General features: G+C 49.2%; 7 protein-coding genes across 7 annotated transcripts; 5 read left to right on the forward strand and 2 right to left on the reverse strand.

Annotated features, from left to right (window-relative positions):
* Positions 1-348: 348 nt before the first annotated feature.
* Positions 349-2,272, forward strand: FSST1_003318 (kleisin alpha; the record flags this gene model as incomplete). The annotated part of the gene is made up of 2 exons (XM_083229390.1): positions 349-612; positions 665-2,272. The coding sequence occupies 2 exons, from the start codon at positions 349-351 to the stop codon at positions 2,270-2,272; spliced, it is 1,872 nt and encodes a 623-aa protein (XP_083086748.1).
* Positions 2,273-2,883: 611 nt separating this feature from the next.
* On the forward strand, positions 2,884-3,296 carry FSST1_003319 (tubulin binding cofactor A; the record flags this gene model as incomplete). The annotated part of the gene is made up of 2 exons (XM_083229392.1): positions 2,884-3,063; positions 3,117-3,296. The coding sequence occupies 2 exons, from the start codon at positions 2,884-2,886 to the stop codon at positions 3,294-3,296; spliced, it is 360 nt and encodes a 119-aa protein (XP_083086749.1).
* Positions 3,297-3,571: 275 nt separating this feature from the next.
* FSST1_003320 (Tho complex subunit 7-domain-containing protein) lies at positions 3,572-4,624 on the reverse strand (the record flags this gene model as incomplete). Its single annotated transcript, XM_083229393.1, has 1 exon — positions 3,572-4,624. One exon carries the CDS (start codon positions 4,622-4,624, stop codon positions 3,572-3,574), a length of 1,053 nt encoding a protein of 350 aa, XP_083086750.1.
* Positions 4,625-5,044: 420 nt separating this feature from the next.
* FSST1_003321 (uncharacterized protein) lies at positions 5,045-6,590 on the forward strand (the record flags this gene model as incomplete). Its single annotated transcript, XM_083229394.1, has 5 exons — positions 5,045-5,219; positions 5,270-5,695; positions 5,747-5,858; positions 5,904-5,959; positions 6,055-6,590. The coding sequence occupies 5 exons, from the start codon at positions 5,045-5,047 to the stop codon at positions 6,588-6,590; spliced, it is 1,305 nt and encodes a 434-aa protein (XP_083086751.1).
* A 662-nt stretch (positions 6,591-7,252) lies between these two features.
* Positions 7,253-8,772, forward strand: FSST1_003322 (uncharacterized protein; the record flags this gene model as incomplete). Its single annotated transcript, XM_083229395.1, has 3 exons — positions 7,253-7,356; positions 7,619-8,019; positions 8,069-8,772. 3 exons carry the CDS (start codon positions 7,253-7,255, stop codon positions 8,770-8,772), a joined length of 1,209 nt encoding a protein of 402 aa, XP_083086752.1.
* Positions 8,773-9,948: 1,176 nt separating this feature from the next.
* On the forward strand, positions 9,949-12,144 carry FSST1_003323 (tetratricopeptide repeat protein; the record flags this gene model as incomplete). The annotated part of the gene is made up of 7 exons (XM_083229396.1): positions 9,949-10,604; positions 10,811-11,024; positions 11,089-11,122; positions 11,176-11,234; positions 11,533-11,737; positions 11,842-11,952; positions 12,104-12,144. The coding sequence occupies 7 exons, from the start codon at positions 9,949-9,951 to the stop codon at positions 12,142-12,144; spliced, it is 1,320 nt and encodes a 439-aa protein (XP_083086753.1).
* Positions 12,145-14,326: 2,182 nt separating this feature from the next.
* Positions 14,327-16,179, reverse strand: FSST1_003324 (bZIP transcription factor; the record flags this gene model as incomplete). The annotated part of the gene is made up of 2 exons (XM_083229397.1): positions 14,327-15,347; positions 15,404-16,179. 2 exons carry the CDS (start codon positions 16,177-16,179, stop codon positions 14,327-14,329), a joined length of 1,797 nt encoding a protein of 598 aa, XP_083086754.1.
* Positions 16,180-19,282: the final 3,103 nt, after the last annotated feature.

Raw genomic sequence — 19,282 nt, forward strand, 5'->3', positions numbered from 1 at the left:
ACACGCCTTATCACCTCACACTGTTCTCCGAAACCGTCGCTATCGTCTCAAACTTGGTCGCTGATTTCCACTTCTCACTTGCGCGATACTCTTGCATTGCTTCATGCTCCTGGGGTGCTCGCGACGCTGCTCTTGCGCGTAGAGCTATCCTGCCATCGAGCTTGTTTACCCGACGCGCCGGCATTGGTGTTGTCCGCCTAGCTCAGTTCCTTTTTTATTACCACCACCAACTCTGTTTGAACCTCGCCTCTACCAATCCTCCATATCTGGATCACAAATTCTTTTTGGAATTACTATTGCTACCGTCGTGCTTTCTTTTTGTGCATCGTGTAATCTCACGACGGCATCATGTTTTATTCAGAGACCTTGCTTCAGAAGAGCGGGCCGCTCGCCCGCGTCTGGCTTTCGGCCAACCTTGAGCGCAAGCTGTCAAAGACACATATTCTTCAGTCCAATGTTACAGACAGTGTAGAGGCCATCATTATGCCTAACCAGGCGCCGATGGCCCTGCGACTTAGCAGTCAGCTACTTCTTGGTGTTGTGCGAATTTACCAGCGAAAGACGCGTTACCTTTTGGATGATTGCAACGAAGCTATGATGAAGATCAAGATGGTTGGTTTTCTCTCCTGACGCGTCCCATAGTCGCGTTTGCTAACTTGGCCAGGCTTTCCGATCTTCTGGAAACAACGATATGGCCGTTAATCTCCAGGCCCCCAACCGAGAAGCTTTGACCCTTCCTGACAAGATCACTCCTTACGACAATTTTGAACTACCGCCCCCACCAGACGCGAATTGGCTTCTGTCTCAAGTCGAAGACGTGACCACCGCACCAGTCGGCCGAAAAGGTCGCGTCAGCCAACGGGACATTAACTTGCAAGAAGATTACGACAACAGCCAGTTTCTCAATGATGGCATGGCCATGGATGACGATATGATCGCCCCATTGGGTAACATCGATCTGGAATTAGATTTTGGTCTTGATGATCTCGGTCTCGAGGAGACAGCACTCGAACCTGAAGGAGGTCGACGAGAGGATCGCACCGCAGCCGGTCCCGATATTAACGATTCGGAACTTGACTTTCCTCAAAAAGATGATCAAGATCGTGCCATGACTCTCGACCTTCCTAGGGACGACGTTATTATTCATGATGGCGGCGAGGATGTTGTAATGGAGGGTATGGAACTTGACTTCAACCCAGACGACGTCTCTCAGATGCCTGGTATCGCAGGGCCCGAATATCCTCCCCCACGAATTTCCGAATCACCGCTTTCCGATATTGATGAAGATCGGGCCGCACAACTGGAGGAAGACCATTCGAGATATCAGATGGCTGATCTGTATGAGCCTGAAAATGAGGACGACCAAATTGTTCGACGACCTGCGCAGCGCGCCAAGAAGCAAAAGATTCTTACTCCTGACGAAGAGATTGCCCTCTCGAGCAACCACATCAAGCAACAGCAGGCGAACCGTGACAACATCATCAAGGAGGCCGGATTCCTCCCCCGTGATCCTTTCCTTTTGGCTTTGATGGATATGCAAAAGAGTGGCGGATTCGTCTCCTCTATCATGGGCGACAAGCGAAGCACGAACTGGGCCCCCGAACTGCGCGGCCTTCTTAGTCTTGACACTGCTCGTGGCATGAATGAACTGAAGCGCAAGCGAGACAGCGGAATCGCCGATGTTGAGAGCGATCACGGAGCAAACAAATCGCCTCGCATGGTCGATATTGGGTCAGACACTGGACTTGGCTTTGAGGGTGGCTTTGGTGACATGAGCCTCCCTCCCGATGAAAGTCGCCATGAGATCCTTGCTGAGGATGAAATGGAGGATGAAGAAGGTGTTACGATGATGCCTGGCTTCGAGGACACAACTATTGCTCTTGTCCACCCCGCCGAGAGTGGTCCTGTTTCGCTCGGTACCAAGCACGTTGTTCACCAGCTCCGAGACCGATTTGGTGATGATGCTGCCGACAGCCCTGGCAAGCGAACTGAGAGAGCAGTTCTTTTCCAGAACCTTTGCCCTCGAAAAGAGGCTACCAAGGCTGACGCCACCAAGATGTTCTTCGAGTGCCTGGTTCTTGCCACAAAGGACGCTATCAAGGTCGAGCAAGGCTCCGGCTTGGGTGACGACATCCGGATACGCGCCAAGCGTGGACTCTGGGGCGCTTGGGCCGAGAGAGAGGCTGGTGGTGAAATGTCCCAAGACAATGACGCCCGCGATGAGCCTGAGCATGCGGCGGCTGTAATCCCCGTGGTTGCCGTTTCAGCATGATTCGACACGAGCATGCATTTCCTAGCTGCATCGTTATGAAGATTTGGATGGGCGGACATGTTTGGTCGTGTAAAGTATTGAATTCCAGCATTCTTGGGCCATCAACTCGACGGTCGCCCAGATGGTGTTGTAGGCGTTTAGGGATATACCATGGCTTGCGGTACTTGGTTGGATGGATCGTGGCTATACGGGAAAAAAGGCGGAGGTCGATTTGCCTCTGCTTTCTGTTTTTATGATGAGTCTTGTTGGACAATAGCATTAGTAGCTGAATATAGTTGTTGAAAGAGCAATACAAAATTATATAGCAACTGTCACTCTGTCTGATATTGTGAATTGATGTATTACATTCCATGTGTTCTTGTTGTACTCAGCTAGGTGTGTAGAAGGAAAGGCGACAGTAACAGCCCCGCCATCCGGACCCCACGTTGAACATGATCTCATTTGCTCGTCTGTATAAATAATTGCTCCAGGCATCAAAGAACGAAACAGGCACCCAATTAACTATTCTCGCTGCTTAAGAAAGCCGATCCAAACTTAAAAAAAAAAAAAAAAACCCTTGTCTACGAGCACGACAGTTAATCTACATCAAAACCACATCAACCTATTCCACCATGCCGCCGCCTTCACAACTCGCCATTGCTACAAGCTCCGTCAACCGCCTTCTCAAGGAGGAAGCTTCATACCACAAGGAGCTCGAGCAGGAGGAAGCTAGCATCGAAGCCTTGAAGAAGAAGATTGACAGCGGTGCTGGCGACGACGATGAGAACGCTCCGTATATACTCAAGCAGCAGGTTGGTCTACAAGACATCATCAAGCATCAAGGCTCACAGCTGACAATTTCTAGCAAACCGCCCTCGAACAGACAAAGGCCGTTTTCGGACCCCTACGAGAAAAGACTGACGCCGCTATCGAGAAGCTAGAGGAACAGCTCGCTTATAGCGACCAGCTCGACGTACCGGAGGAGCAGGTGCAGCAGGCCAAGGAGACACTGGCAAAGGCCAAGGCGACTCAGACCGATGCGTAATAGGGCACGCGAAATGACGGACGAAGGGAAGAGCTACTTTACGATATTAATTATATGAGACTTAATGCAAAGGAATCGCTTCTGGGCTCTCTATACACTCAAGAGTCGATACTAAACACCCTGGCTTGCGTTGGTTTCTTCCCCTTATGTTGACTGTTGGGTTTGCATGGGATCGAAAGAGGTTAACAAAACCAGATGTACTTGAGGGTATCTTGAAAAGTATTAATTACAGGAGGCGGACGCAAAAGGTTCCAAACTGGCAACGAATACCAAAGCTAATTATCCACTTCCATCTTGTCCTCGTTTTCTTCAGGTGGCTCGATTGTCACCTGAGGTGTTGCTTCTCCATCTTCATGAACCCGACTCTCAGAATCATCCATATCAACATCGTCCCCAGACTCCGCCTTGCGTTCATCGCTTGGTGGCATGGGCGAAGCGTCTCGGCTCGGTGCCTGACTACCGCCCCTGGAGCCAACGCGGTTGTGTTGCGGCTTCAGCGTGTCAGGGCCCGGGGTATCCCTCATTGGTGTTCGTTCGCCATTGAGAGCCTCTGGATTAGGTGTGCCGGCGTCAGCATCTGCTTTCATATGGCTGTCGCCGTCTGGGTGAGGCGTCGCATTGCCGCTGGGTTCGTTTCTGGGCGTTTGTCCGACTTTGTCCACCTCAGCATCATCATCAGCACCCTCATTCATACCCTCTCTGCGGTCAACCTCTTCCTTCTCGTCACGGATCTGTCGTCGTAGAAGCATGCCTTCCTCCATGATTCTATTAAATTGTTCTCGACGTTCTCTCCAAGTCTCGCTGTAGGTTTCACTTTCTCGTTCAAGTTCCCGACATTCTTCCTCGAGTTTGGCCAAGTTGGTAATCTGGTCTTCGCGCGGTCTAAGCAAGCGGTTGGATGTTATCTTCTCTGCTAACTCGTCGAACTTTTTGCGCTGCGCAAGGGTGGCTTGCGCAGCCTCGAGCTGGTCTCTCAGTTGGATGTTGTTCTCTCGGACACTATTGCAATCGTCGAGGATGCGGTGTTGGTCGGCATTATAGCGCTCACGCTCTTGGGCATTGGCGTTGTGAAGGAATTGCATACGTGTGATGCTGCTGCCGAAAGCATGGAAATCGAGGTTCATCTCCTCCTTCAGCTCCCTAAGCTTGGGCTTTAAATCTTCGGGGGGGTTGGCAGCGACTTCAGGGGATAGTAAAAGTTGTGATGTAGTGTTGAGACGTTTTGTGATTCGCTTGAACGCTTTCTCCTCTACGTTGAGAAGACGAGACTTGTGAAGCTCGGCCTCTTCTTCAGGATCAAGAAGATCCCACGAAGCTGAAGATGCCATCTCGATTCGAGTCGCGGTTTGCTTGTGTGTACGTTTGCGTGGGTTGATTGGTGGTCGGAAAATGTTCTTAATAGGAAGATGACAGTTTTGCGACGCGTCACAGAAGTCCTTCGACAATAACTAATAGCAAAGACGTATTTAAAATACTTCAAGTTAGACGATGGATGATAAACAACAAAGCTTCAGCCTTGCAATGGTATTGAAGGTGCTAAGATAATGGAGCCAGTGAACCAATGATACTCGCGAGTGAAGATGACTAAGGTTTACATTCCGATGATGCATCCCCGCCGCCCTCTTTGATTCAAAGAAGTCGCATTGTCAACCTCCAACATTCACACCTTCCTCTCGCCACCTATAGTTATCTCTATAACAAAAAGCCCGCATACTGTCAAAGAAAAACTCATCGGTAATACAGTAAATATGTCGGAAGAAGAAAGAGAACTCTTGGCTCGCATCGGTCAACTTGCAGGTTCGTGCCCTATGTTCTATGATAAAATCCATTTTACTGACGATTTCAAAGGCCAGATTAACCGCCACAAGAACGGGCAAACAGGTCCTCGGTTCCCGCCGAACTCTCATCCTGCCCACCATCGCCGTATGTTGCGATCCAAGTTTCAAGGCAAGAGCATCACTAACGCTCACAAGACAACTCGTATCGACATGCAAGCTCGCCGTACCCGGCTCGCCACAATCGAGTTGGGCGACCGCCCGCTGCGCATCAGCATAAAACGCTCCATTTGAACGTCGATAGCTCAAATGCATCCCGATCCGCCAGCAGCGGTGCCGAGACACCACCAGGCTGGGTTTCTCGAAACGATCGTCATCGTCAGCTCATCAATGCAAATGTCTACGAAAGAGACACGCAGAATCGAGCGAAAGCCATTGAGCAGACACACCAGAATAAGATTAATGGATATCGTCAGCACGAGAAGGCAAAGTTTAACGAATTCTTGAAACACCAGGCCAGCGCCTCAAGCGCGCACACTAACCCCGTAGGTCAAAACGAGCTCACCGTCGAAGGTGTCCGGTTTCGCGTTATGGATGGGGGAAAGAAGCTTGTCAAAGTTCCTGGTATGTGTAAAGCCCCTCATGGAGTCGACCTTTTTACCTTATCTGTCGTAGATGCTCTCAACTCGTCCTCTCGAACTCCCAAGACTGCTATCATTGCTGGGGTCAAGTTTTACCGAACGAAGACAGGCAACCTTGTAGCGAATCGCATTGTTAACGACCAGCGGTACGTAATGTCTCTCCGTGGGCCGAAGTTGCTGACAGTATTTAGGCGATCGGGCGCGGTCAAGAAGATTGATCAACTTTGTAAAATCTTCTCAACGACTGGTATTTCCTCTTTCTATGACTGGAGTGGTCCACGCCTCCATCATCCGAACCGGCCTAGTGGCCATGGGACAAAACTAACATATAATTTCTGCCAGGTTCATGCACTAAAGGCCCTCAGTGCCGCTACATTCACGATCCCAACAAGGTTGCTCTCTGTAAAAACATCCTGAAAGACGGACAATGTGTCAACGGCGAGTTCTGTGATCTTTCCCATGACATGACTCCCGAGCGCACCCCCAACTGCTTGCACTTCGCCAAAGGCCATTGCGCCAAGGATGATTGTCCTTATACTCACTCCAGAGCGCCCCCTGCTGCTCTAGTGTGCCGAAGCTTTGGCTTCAATGGCTACTGCGAGAAGGGGGCAGGTTGTACTGAGCGTCACGTTTTTGAGTGTCCTGACTTTAGCAATACCGGCCGATGTAAGATCAAGGGATGCAAACTTCCGCATCGTGAGAGGGCAAGCGTCCTTCGAAACAGATCCAACGCCCATGGCGAGCCTCTTGGAGATATTTCAAGTGATGACGAAGGTGCAGATTCAGATGATGTTGATTCAGATGAAGTTGCCGAGTTCATCGACGCAGATTCGGATGTTTCCGACTTTGAAGAACAGAAGGATTTCCTATCGATTTAAATTCAAGTCAAGTCGTGGCATCTGTTGCTAACAGACACGCCATTCTGGCTTTCAACATGTTGCATTATCCGGCGTCTGGAGCATGGATGGGTTTTGGTAAATGCACTCGAGATACCCGTGACTTATCGGCGTCTTACAGGGTTTTGGCTACGCCATACCATGAATATGAGAAGAACAAAGCAAGGGAATAAGAAAAGGGAGAAAAAAAAGGCGATGAAGAAAAAAAAAGAAAAGAAAAAGGTAGAAAAAAAGCCTATTTCACAAAGCAGTCCTTGAGATAGATTAGGTTGTAAATGAAAGTTTCGTATTGAACAGGAGAACCACGCGTGAACATGATGGCCATGCCAACAAGCAAACTTACAAGCCAACGAGATTTCAGCAAAACTCCATATGAAAATAAAAGCTCTGCGACATTCACGACAATGGCGCCTTCTTTCTTCATCGCCATCCGATCGAATAACCAAGGAAAGACAATCAAGCAAGTTATATTACCCCCGCTTCAGGGTCAGAAAAATTGACCACTGAAAGCATAAGAGACGAAATTAGTAGGTCGTTTTATGCTCCTTGGACTGTAGTTCCTAGACTACTTATTTTTGTACTCTAAGACTTAGCTAACCTTGATTGTAGTCGACCAGAGCGGATCATAAAGAAGGCCAACAACGATGTCTGGCTCTTGGGCTTCGCTGCCGCCAGAGATTCGGTTACAAATACTGAAGATAGTCTCGCGCCAGGAAGGTCGCGGCTTCTGCGCGGCTGTCTGCTCAGAGTGAAAGGCATTCATTGAACCGCAGAATTTCTACCGACTTGAATTACAGGTAGCATGCCTAGAGCAAGAGCAACTTGGCCATATGACTACTCGAACTGCGGGTCTTGTTCGTCACATTCGGTTGAATATTGAGCTACCACGATACTCATGTCTCTCATGTCGGCGGCCTGAGTCAAAGCAGGGTATTGAAGAGCATAGCTCTATCTTCAGCGCTGCAATAAAGAAATTGTTTACTGTCTTAAGTACTTGGAAACCCAGACAGCCTCGTGTTAGAGCTCAGTGCCTTCTCACCTAGCGATTTGGAGCACTGGTTCGAAAATTATTCCATTGGACTGCACGCCCAAACCGATGGAGAACCTGAGCAGCAGCAAGAGGCTCCCGGCAGATGGCATGACCCAGAACACGGTTGGGTTGATGGCCGGCAGGTGAAGAGGCCCTCTGCAATGGCTATGTTCCGTCTCTTCGCTCCGACGTGCTTCAGTTTCCAGGAAAGCATCCCAGAGGTCCACGCAGTGACGCGGCTTATCATACCTCGAGAATGTCGGCGGGAGATTACACCGCCAGTTCTAAGTCTATTGCTACGGAAACTTCCTCGACTACAAACTATGGTATACGAGCCATGGCGCTCTTGCCATCGCTTCCGGAAAACGGGGTTTGATCGAAGTATGTTGAGGCACCAACTGTTTGATCGACGAGCTAATCATTTATACAGTGTTTGCAGGATCGATCCAGGACGCTCTGCCGAGTCACGTCGAAATGCTCTCAATCTTTGAGGATCCCAGTTCTAAGCTTGTGTCGGCAATGCACCGCGAACATCCGCTGGCCCATCCAAATATTTTCCAGCAACTTATCGATGATAACATGGCGGCATGTGGCGAGCTAGTCAGAGCCCTGGTCTTGAGGAGTTGTGACCTCAAACATCTTTCAGTCTCCTTCATGATCGATGCCCGCCAATTTTTGGACTATTTGCAGTTAACTCATTACTGCCACAAATTACGATCGCTCTTACTCACGGCGTCCGTCCTCAAAAGAGAGTCCCCAAGTTGGCGAGTTGATTCTTTCCTAAGAGACGCGGGCTCATTTCCGCATGAGATGAAGCAGCTCGAACGCTTAATACTTTGGAACAGTAAGCAAGGAGAGGCTTATGCGGTGATCTATCAAAGGAACAGATCAAGCCAGCGAGCTACTCTGACGAGGCGTGGAACATGGCATTTTGAGCTGAATCGCAAAGGGGTAGAATGCTGGGAGAATGTCAACCCAGATTTCATCCTCCGAATCGAACACGAGCAGTTACAAGCAGTCGTCAAAGAAAGGGGTGATGCCATCTACCACTTAGGGTTGTCAGGGGAGGTTATCGATCCAAAATCTGCCCGGCAGCTACGACAGGAAGAATTAGCAGAAACGTTGGCCCGTTAAGTTTTAGGGTATAGAAATAAATGGCCCAAGATGTCTGATCTAAGTACCACAATCTGGCCTACTAATTTCGTCCCTTATGTTTCTAACGGCTACTTCTTATGATACCCTGAGTAAGGTCTTCTTGTTGGCTCCTCGTTCATTTCTTGTCGAAGCATTCAGAGTGTTATTTGAGATGGGTTGGCGATAGACATGAAAGTTACCATGCAAGTTATATTTGTGACGAGAAGCAAAGCGGAGGGAGTATTACAAGACTTCTAGTTCGAATTGATGATATTGATCAAATTTTCGGATACCCTAAGGCATTTCACCATTTCTTCTTTTTAAAACAAAAAAGATACTTATAGCAGCCTAGAAGTATAACAGTAAATATAAACAGTATAACATTCAGTAAGGCCATAGGGGCCACATGACCATGCAATTTGCTTGTTTGATTATATGGCCTCAAGTCTTTACTGGTCGCTTTACTATTTATATTTACTATTATACTTCTGGGGAAATACTGAAATAAGGCTCAGAGGTAATTCAAGGTAAGCATCACAGATTAAAGGGAGATCAAATACTGAGCAAGACCAGTGCTGCCAACTAACTGACCTGGGCCACCCCTAATCAACTACTACTACCCAGATAGGTTAGTAATTAGGTAGTGAAAGTGTCTCCATATCAACTTCTAAAAATGGTGAGTGTAACTAACATAAACGCAAGAACAAAGACGTCAAGCAAAGAGTGCACCAACTTGGTATTAAACTGGTGTCTTCTTATTTTGTTACTTTGAATAGAGAAACTAATAACCAGTATTTGAAAGAACTCAGTATTTCTGGCCCTGATACGAAGAAGAAAAGAATCAACGCTGGTTAATTGATTTAGTAGTTTATCATCATCGTCTTAATCCCTATACGAGACATGGAAGAGAAAGACCTCGAAGAAGGAGGCTTAGATGGAAGACATGAATCTACCTTGGCGGAGGCTTTACACTGCCTCATTGACAACCTGCTGACAGCATCAGGGTCTTGTACTCTGTGTGCATGCATGGCTTACCCTGTACCATTCTTCATGGTGAAGGAGCTCACTCACCTATTCGTTCCGCTAACTGCCTAGGTCGCACGGTTGGTATGAAGCCAGAGCCAAGTACATATCTTCCTGTCAATCTCCATATACAGCACATAACAAATTGCGAAAATGGGTATACGCGATATTCTCAAGAAGAAGGATGACCTTTCCACAGGTGAACCTGCTCAGAAAGAGACGGTCGACCGTCTGGCAGCTCCCGAGTTTACAATCATCCGCTCCGATACCTCGACCCAGGAGCGCATCTACCCGCCGTCTATGAAGTCTTTCGACAATCTGCGCCTTGCAGCTCAAGACCCCAAAGGAAAAGAAAAGCCCCGGCGATCCCTCGACGTCTTCCGCTCCGGCCGTTCACGATCCGGGTCTGAATCGAGCCAGACCAAGAAGGAGAGCGGCGCCCGTCGTCTGTCGCATCGTCTACACCTGAGCCGTGCTCCTCCGTCGTCCGAGAATGTCCCCGAGAACCTACCAGATATCGTCACGTCGAGCGACGGTGCAGACGAGCTGCAATGGGAGAAGCGCGCGACCATGCTAGCGGGACAGAACAACCGTGTCAGGACCACCAGCCGGCCAGGGACCCCCTCGGACAGCGGTAGAAGTGAAGGGCGTGAGGTTTCCCTGCAGAAGATCGATGAGGATATTCAAGAGGCCATTCGCCTGCATGAAGCGGGCAACTTGGAGTTGTCAACGCGCATGTTTGGGCGGCTGGCTGATCCTCAAGGCGCCAACAACCCATTGAGTCAAGTCCTATATGGTCTTGCTTTAAGGTGAGAACAGTGAATGAGAGGAGAAGTTTCCAATGTCTCGGGTAGAACGTTTGGATCGGTCATCTACAGGGTTTGAAGCATTGCGAAACGCCCAAAACTCAAAACCCTGCAGTGACGCCCCCAAGCATCGACCCATTATCACCATGTTGGATGAAGCAAATGCAAAATAAAACATCTCGAAACTAACATAGGCTTATTTTGTACAGACACGGATGGGGTTGCGCACCAGACCCAGAGGGCGCCGTCAAGTATCTATCAGCTGCAGCCTCCAATTCCGCTTCCATTGAGCAAATGGCTCTCCAAGCCGGCATGAAGAAGGGCGGAGCTGCCAAGGGAGAACTTGTCCTGGCCATCTTTGAGCTGGCAAACTGCTTCAGACATGGTTGGGGTATCGACAAAGACGCCTACGCCGCCAAGCAGGTAGGTTTAGCTCTCATGTATCGCGAGAGTGGCATTGGAAGCTGACCATTGGCCTGCAATGTAGTATTATGAGACTGCAGCGAATTTAGGAGACACCGGTAAGTTGTACAGTACTAGACACGAACAGACTGAGCCTAACGCCATGCGATAGATGCCATGAATGAGATTGCTTGGTGTTACGTTGAAGGCTTCGGGTGTAAGAAAGACAAGGTACGTTGCACCGCCAGCCATCTATTCACCATATACTGTCTAGTCGGCCCAAGAAGATATCTGTACATGAGTCGTGCCAAAAGCCTTCAAACCCGAGGAAGAGTGATTCTCGGTGAGACTGGCTTACTTGATTCGCTCGAGAAACTCTCGCTGCCCAATATCGTGCATACAAACTCAGGCATCGACGGTTTGCTCCAGCAGTGCAAATACACCTCTCAGAGCTTCCTTGGACCGACGGAAGCCCTCATCCCCCACATACAAAGTATGACATATCATATGAGGCTGATGACTTGTACAGTTCGCGGCAGCCCGGTATTATCGACTGGCCGAGAAGGCCGGCCACAAGACACTAGGGAACTCTTGGTACGTTCAAAAACATCCACACGGCTTCAACGGCCCAGCATCTCCATCTGCACCTCTCTATGCAACAACTGCTTTGTGGTGGTCTGTTGGCTTGATAGGTTCTCGCCCACCTCGCGCTGCTCATAGGACCACAGAAGCTGGTGCGACGAGTGGCGGTCTATCAATTGGCGTTCAGATCTAAACTCATGCAACGTACGATCTGTAAAACGGGACAAAGTACACTGACTCAAGCATTGTGCATTAGGATCTGGAAGGAAAAGTACGACCCTCCGGGCGAGAGCAGTCGCAAGTAGTGCGGAGGAGGCAGCCATGTGCGACTGTACCCAGGAGGTGCATCTCCGCGATCTGATGCTGTGTAAGTCAATTTCATCGAGGAAGAGGAGGATACAGCTTTGTGATGGGCTGTTGGGAAGGGTCTCGGCTTGTCACTGGGCGATTAGATATTGTTTGTAAGCGCATTGGATATGTCGCATTCTTATAAGCTATTGATTTTTACTCGTATATAGTCTTAGATATGTGTTGCCCAAGCCCCAATACAACTGGGTAGAACAAGCCGCGGAAACCTGTGTGTGCTTGTGTTTCGCCAAGATGCTATTTATTGAGTAGATATATAGAGTACAAGACGCCTTTTTTACTTCTATGGTTGGTTGTACGTGTTGCAGCATATTGTCGCATAGAAAGAAGCTTTGTGTATGTTTGTGATGACCCGTTGTTATCTCTTCTCTCTTAACCTCGGCTCTCACACTAAACGCCCTCGTGATGAAGAATCTTACCTGAGCTACCGTTGATGCCCAACTTTACCGAGCCATGAGCTTTCTCGTTCCTATTGGGCGTTGTTACTAAGATATGCGGCCTGTAAATGCGGCCGGGCCGGGTCGGGGCCCGCATGGATGACGATGAACCGTGCGTATCACATCACATTCGATCGATTCGTCGTTATAAGATGTTAATGAAACGATATAGCAGAGACGGAAAAGGACGAGAATGAGGTCATGAACATGATGTGATCTTAAGAAAACCGTTTCAGAGATGGAGACTCGGCCGTTGGAAGGCATCCTGATTGGGATATAGAGACTATCAGACTTTGGCACAGGACGGGTACAACATTGCTAGTTTCTGTTAACGGCTGTCAATATACTTAGTATCATATCTCATATGAATATTGAGGCCGTGATATCAACCCAGTGATCCATTCATGAACGAAGTAAAGAGGGTGACCATCACTTCAGCTCAACGCCATGCAATGCTATGCAATGTAGAGTACGGCAGCTAGATACAAGACGCGCTCGAATACTTCGAGACTCGATCGATGCATGGCCAAGGATTCCCCAAGGTTGTTCAGCCATGATGGTGGCGCAAATAAAGATAGGTAGTTCGATTCAGAAAGTGTATATACTATCGGCATAAACATGAGGCCTGCCACTATCGATCTATCAGATCGACATAACGCTGCTATACAGGGTGTGCAACTCTGGTTATCTCATTACCCCCAAATCCAAACCTACTTCCAGCCTTTCCTTTCCCATCCTGCCGTCCCTCCCTCTCCGCATCCCGTGCTGTCCCAGCGCCGCGCATTGGCAAGACATGTCTTAGACAAGCCACCATCTCACTCTGACACCCACCAGTCACAGCTTCAGCCTATAACCGACCTATCAGCCACATGTCTTACCTTGTTTTCTTTTAAATCCTGATTCTCAAATTAGCACATACTCTGCTTCCTTCTTTGGCGTTTTACCAATGTCAGCCTAGCATAGAGTCCAAAATCTTGATCTGATCACCCATCACATTCAAGGCGTAGCTACATGATCTGTTATGACCTAGCAGTAGATGTTTACGAGGTAACATCAACACCACCTAGGAAATCATCATCATAATCATCACTGTGAATGTGCATGCTATACGATATGAGAGAAATCAAATCTTCTCGGTTCAAATATTCACTGCGTAAATACTATCTCAATATCATCCATGTCATCATAAATATCGTACAACAGACCAGACCACCTGGGAATGGAGGTTGCTAAAGAGAATCGAATAAATTCCAAAATAAACAAATAAATGATCACCGACGAGCTCGTTTCTTCGTCATCATTGACCATTCCAGTCATTGTCGTCTCTCGACGTATGCCAATTTCCATCTTCATGACAAAAAAGAAAACACAAAAAAAAAGGAAATAACCATCCTGCCTCCCTCCATGCACCGTGATAATATACAGACTCCGATGGACTGGGCCCTCATAGAGTCTGCTTGCTTTCTGCTGGCTTCTGTTTTGCCGCTGCTTTCGACCCCAAGTGCCACCACATCCACCACCAACCATGCCTTTACCCAAAGAAAAAGAGGTATCCGATTTCGAGACAAGACAAAATCACACAAAACAAATCAATGCACGCTCGCTTGCTAGATCCATAGGAAATCAAAAACGACTCCGAAATAGGAAAAACACAAGAAACGACAACTGGAAGACAGAAGACCATCCGTTTGGGTGCGTGAGCAACATGTCTGAAGTGCGCGAGAGCGACATCGAGTATATGGCAGCTCATCCCCGGTATAGAGGAAGGAAAAAAGCCGACTTCAAGGAAAGGTAGGACAAAAGAAAAAATGTACAAAGGAGATGGGGGTTGATGTAGATCAGTGGGGGGCTATGAAAGCCGTGAATTCGTCGTTGCGATATTCTTTTCAGTCTTGGATTCGTTTCGTCGTTCATGTTCTCATTTCATTGCATTGCTGCTCATTCTGCGCTGCTGCATTCGGACACCATTTTCGCGAAGTTGCGCACGACATCGTTGGGGATCTGGTCCCAAAGGAGAGATCGTGTGTAAACATCGGCTGCATCGTTCTGTTTGTTTGATCGCATCGCTGCGAGTGCTTCGGCCAGGTTTCGGCGTCCCTGGCTTGGAGAAGACTTTTCGGGGGCGTTTTGAAGGAAATCTTGAGAGTTGACACCGTTGTACTGAGCAGCTGACAGAGAGAAGATTTGTTCGTTTGTCTGCTCCTGTGTTGGCTGGGTCAGAGTGTCACCAAGCTCGGAAAGCATCGAGGGCGCAACACCGTCCATCATCATGTCGTTCATGGGGATCGGGTTGCCCCAGTTAGCAGCACCCGATGGCTGAGGAGGGGCCTGCAGAGTAGCTGACTGAGAGTTGACGCCAGCATCCTTGAGAACGCTGTCCAGGATGTTGGCTGAGGCAACCCTGACATCCTCGGAGACACGAGGGATCGCTGGAGTTGAGCGGCTCGAGAGGACGAAGGCGCCAACGAGGAAGAGCATAAACAGAAGACCGCCTTGAGCGGGCTTTTCGCTCTCGGCGAAAGGGTTCTCGCTCTTCTTGACGGGGGCGATAGCCATCTCCTGCTTGACCTCGGGCTCGGCAGGGTACTCGTTGAGGAAGTTGGATGCGTCCCAGGCGCCAGGCATGCCCATGCCGTCCATGTCGTCGAAACCGGATGAGAAGCCGCTGTCCGTGGCCGAGGGAACGGCACTCTCGAGTCGCTGAACATGGTCGGTCAGAACGCCAACCTTCTTCCTGAGCTCGCCAGTCTCAATGGTGTGGGCACGGATCATCTCCTCCTTCTCAAGGTTGATGTTCTCGATGTAGTTGGTGAAGGACTGCTTCTCGAGAAGCATCTGCTCAAGCTTGCCGCGGAGTTCAGCCATCTCTTCCTCCATGTCGGTGATGATAGCGGTGTATTGCTTCTTCTCATCCTCCAGACGCTCTGTGTGTTGCTTCTTGCGTTGTCTTGAGTCAAGACTGAAGGCAGTTAGTAAACCATGTAAACCGTTATTATTTAGTGGGGGAAAACTTACGCTGCCTGACGGTTACGGAGAAGTCGCTTTTGTTGCTTAAGCTCCTTGATCTCTTGCTCATCAGTGGACTGAGAGATAAGATGGTCAATGTTGCTAAGGTTTCGCTCGGCCGGGATATCAAAGCGAGCATTCTTCTTGCGAATGCCATCACCTCGGCGCATCTCGTTGTGGGAACGGATACCGGGGCTGCTAGGGCGCATCTTGTTCTTGTTGATGGGCTGCTGAGGGGTCATCCACTCTTTCTGGGGAGAAGTGGGGATGGATTGGTTTCCAGCGGGGAGTGCTGGGAACATGTTGCCAGGGTTTGTGAATGGTGTCGGGCCGGCCATAGGTCGTTGGAAGAGAGGAACATTTGTGTCATATTCGGCAGACATGGCGTCAAAAGGATGAAGAGGAGTGCAAGCACCGGAGCTGGGTCCAAAGGCCCAGTTGGCAGTAGCATAGGCGTTGTGTTGAGTTTGGTCGAGGCGCATGAAAGGGTTGTTGCTGTGCTGGTCCAGGAAAGGGTTGTTGGAAGGCACCGACTGCATGTCGACAGACTGCCAGTCCTCAGTCTTTGGTGAGAACAGAGGATGCCCAACGGCAAAAGAATCTCGGCGGCTGTCGGCCATTGGAGGCGATAGTTCTAAGCCCGAGTCGAGTGTGTTGTGGTCAAGGACGTTGTCGTCTAACACGCTGTTGTCTTCGTCCTCGAAGTACTTTTGTGCGTGCTGTGTGTCCAAGGTTAGAGAAGCTGGACGGTAGAATGGTTGTTGCATTTGAAATGTTGAAGACATTATGCAGAGTGAGTGAGTGAAGTGAGAGCGGGTATATGTAAGATAGAGAGGTGGGGGGGGGGGGAGAAGTTTAAAAGAAGAAACGGTGGAAGGAAGCAAGGCTGTAAAGAGAATGACAAGCCAAGAAGGGAAGGATATGACACAGGCAATCTTGAAGATGGGAAATCCAAATCCAAAATCCGATTTTAAGATCAAGGTGAAGATGAGCACACAGAGGCACAGAGGGAAGCGAAGAGAGGTTGGGGCATGAGGGAGGGGCGCGGCAAATAATAAAGTACCCAAGACAATAGGAACGAACTAAGGTATCATCATATTTTTTCCCTTGCGCGCGGGAGAGTCAAACAATTGTTTGGTGGGCGGGCAGCAGCGCAGTACAGCGGTGAAGGGCGAAACGGGTACGGGTGTGTATTTTTGGTAGCCTGCCAAGTTTTCACGCACCTAGCAGCAGCAGCTCTCACCTCACTCGAGGGCAAGAGCAGGGCAGGGCAGGGGGGCGTGTAAGGTAGGCAGGTAGAGCCTAAGGCAAGGTGAGGTGAGGTCGGGTGCAGGTGGGCTTGAGAGTGAGGGTAAGAGCGAGTGAGAACCTGGAAGGGAGCCAGAAAATCCGGCCTTCCGTGCTAAGGGGTGGGGTCAAGTGCCATGCCATGCCATGCCATGCGCTGCTATGCTATGCCAGGCCAGCAGTACCTACAGTACCTAGACCCAAGATAGGTGCAATACAGAGTGTGACTCAAAGCTCGGTGCAAGATCGGGGGAACATGGTCGTACCTCCCTGGTATTGGGCAATCGTCAGAGAACCGAGTCCTATCCGCTCTCACTCTCTGTATCTCTCGATAGAGGGCGCAGCAGAGGTAAAGACGTGGGGTTCTTGCGCTGAGATTGTTTCATACAGGCGCTTTTCGTATCCAGACTCCAAAAAAAGATTCAACTAAATCCTTTGGGCCCAATATGATGGCGGTAAAAATAAAAAATAAAAAAGGCTGAGGTGGTGATACGACGCGAAGCCGGAAGCTTGAGCGGCGAGAGCGGGAAGGGACGGGAATGGCAACAAGCTCAGAGGCAGGTACTCAACTAGAATACCGCCAAACTAGATCAATCGACAACAAAAACAAAGCGCGCGACCGAAAGCTGGATCTCTATCTGCAATGCATCCAGTATAGTGCAGTGCAGCAGGCCCAGCCGGCGCGGCGCGGCGCGGTGCAAAGGACGATGAATGACCAAAAAGAGGGCACACTTACAACTGAGAGACTTGTTGTGTGGGATGGTGTGGGCTAACGTCTGGTTAGGCCTTTCTTTGGGTGGTGCCGACAATGATGTTGAGACGGAGATGGATGGATGTTGCAATTGAGTGACTTCTTGATTCAGGTATGCGACTCGAATCAATATAAACAATCAGTCAAGAGGAAGAGACAATATATGATTGTCAATAGAAGTTGTGTTTAAAAAAACAGACTACCACTTTGGGATCAAGACGAGGACCATCTTCGATTATATGTACTTGTCTGGGGCAAACAACCGGCAATTGCGCTTGTGGGGATTTTTTTGGACAACGGCGGCGATACCTAGTCTTGGAGAAACACGACTATGGATAGGCAAGGCAAGGCAAGGCAAGACAACAGGCCTTGGTCTCATCGGTCTCGCAAGCTCGCAGGGTCTAGCAGGGGATCTCTTAGACGGAGGATCATGAATGGACATGACCCACTAGAGGCCCGGGCCATGGATGGGCCCGTCTCCCTCTATATGGATATTGGAGGGCATTTCCGGATCAATGAGCATCTCGAGTACCAGGCAATATAGATCTCATAGGCGCTTCATCAGGGTGTAACTCCAGTCCGGTATACTAGACTAGACCGATCACTACTATATTGGAAAAGAATGAGCAATTGTAGGAATGAATAGCATAAACAGCCAGTCATTGAGCATCAGAACGAGCACGCGTCTCGTTGATTTAGCCGTTTACGCAACATCCAATACCTATATGGGAATAAGAACTCAGCGTTGCAGAAGATCTCTGTGGGTGTGGAGGCGTATGTCAGGCTTGGGGGGCCTCAATCGACCAGGCAAACTTGGGGTCCAACCAGGCTGATAATACATACTGATAGTCTGATACTAACTTAGCTACCTATCACCTACACTGCAGTATAGCAGAAGACGAGACCAGAGAGGAATAGATTGATGGTTACTCTTCTCTGCCCGTCGCTCGTTTTCCAAATACCAATCCACATCCAGCATCTAACACGGATGTTCATTGGCAGTCAGTCATAATGGCGGTGATGAGTGTCGCAGTGCCCAGCCAAATCTGTAACAACGACTCCATATCAATTATCGTCGTGGTGGAAACCAGAGATACGTAACAGTCATCTAATGGAGGACGGCAGCCCGCAGAGAAGAGGGTGATTTTGAAAGCTACACCATCATGGTAATCAGATCCCTAGATGCAAACCGACCTGCCGTTTCCAACGACAGAATGAAGTTTAGTCTACCACACCAGGCAGGGGGACATTCCTCATGTGTCATCCGAGCTCGGCCAGAGAGGAGGATTGCCATGACTGCTATTCGTCCCTTCTTGTCAGCCATGGAGCCCTTGTGAACAATGGCAACGGCGTATGCTCCTGTTAGCTTCACCATACGGGCCGCCGTCAGTTGACCGCTGCTCCCTGGTTATCCTGCTACATTCTGTACGAGTACATCAAGCTAGGAGTATTTCCCCTTACGCCGCGATAGGTTCATGCAATGGGCGGTGCTCTCGAGTGATGAGGCCATCATCGAGGCAAGGCTTTGCTATCGACTAACAGGTATGTGATATTTCTGTCTCTTTCAACGTCTAGACTAGACTAGAAGCATACCCACCATCCCAGTAACCCCACGCTTCTGGGAGCCAGTAACAATCTTCAAGTGGTGTCATGGCTGAGTTCTGACTGCGGGCTTGCAAGGGTTTTGACAAGCATGGGGGAGAATCCGCCCAGGTTGTTTACTACCGGTGCGACAAGAAGAAGCAGCCAAAGAACGAAAAGAACATGCCTTGCTGTGATGGTAGAGCCGCTGAAAGAAAAAGAAAAAATGCCATTGCGTCTGGGGAACTTTCACAGCACAAACACGGCAC

This window comes from Fusarium sambucinum, chromosome I (genome assembly GCF_050947815.1).
Source record: "Fusarium sambucinum isolate potato_lamoka chromosome I, whole genome shotgun sequence".
Classification (NCBI taxonomy): Eukaryota; Fungi; Ascomycota; class Sordariomycetes; order Hypocreales; family Nectriaceae; genus Fusarium; species Fusarium sambucinum.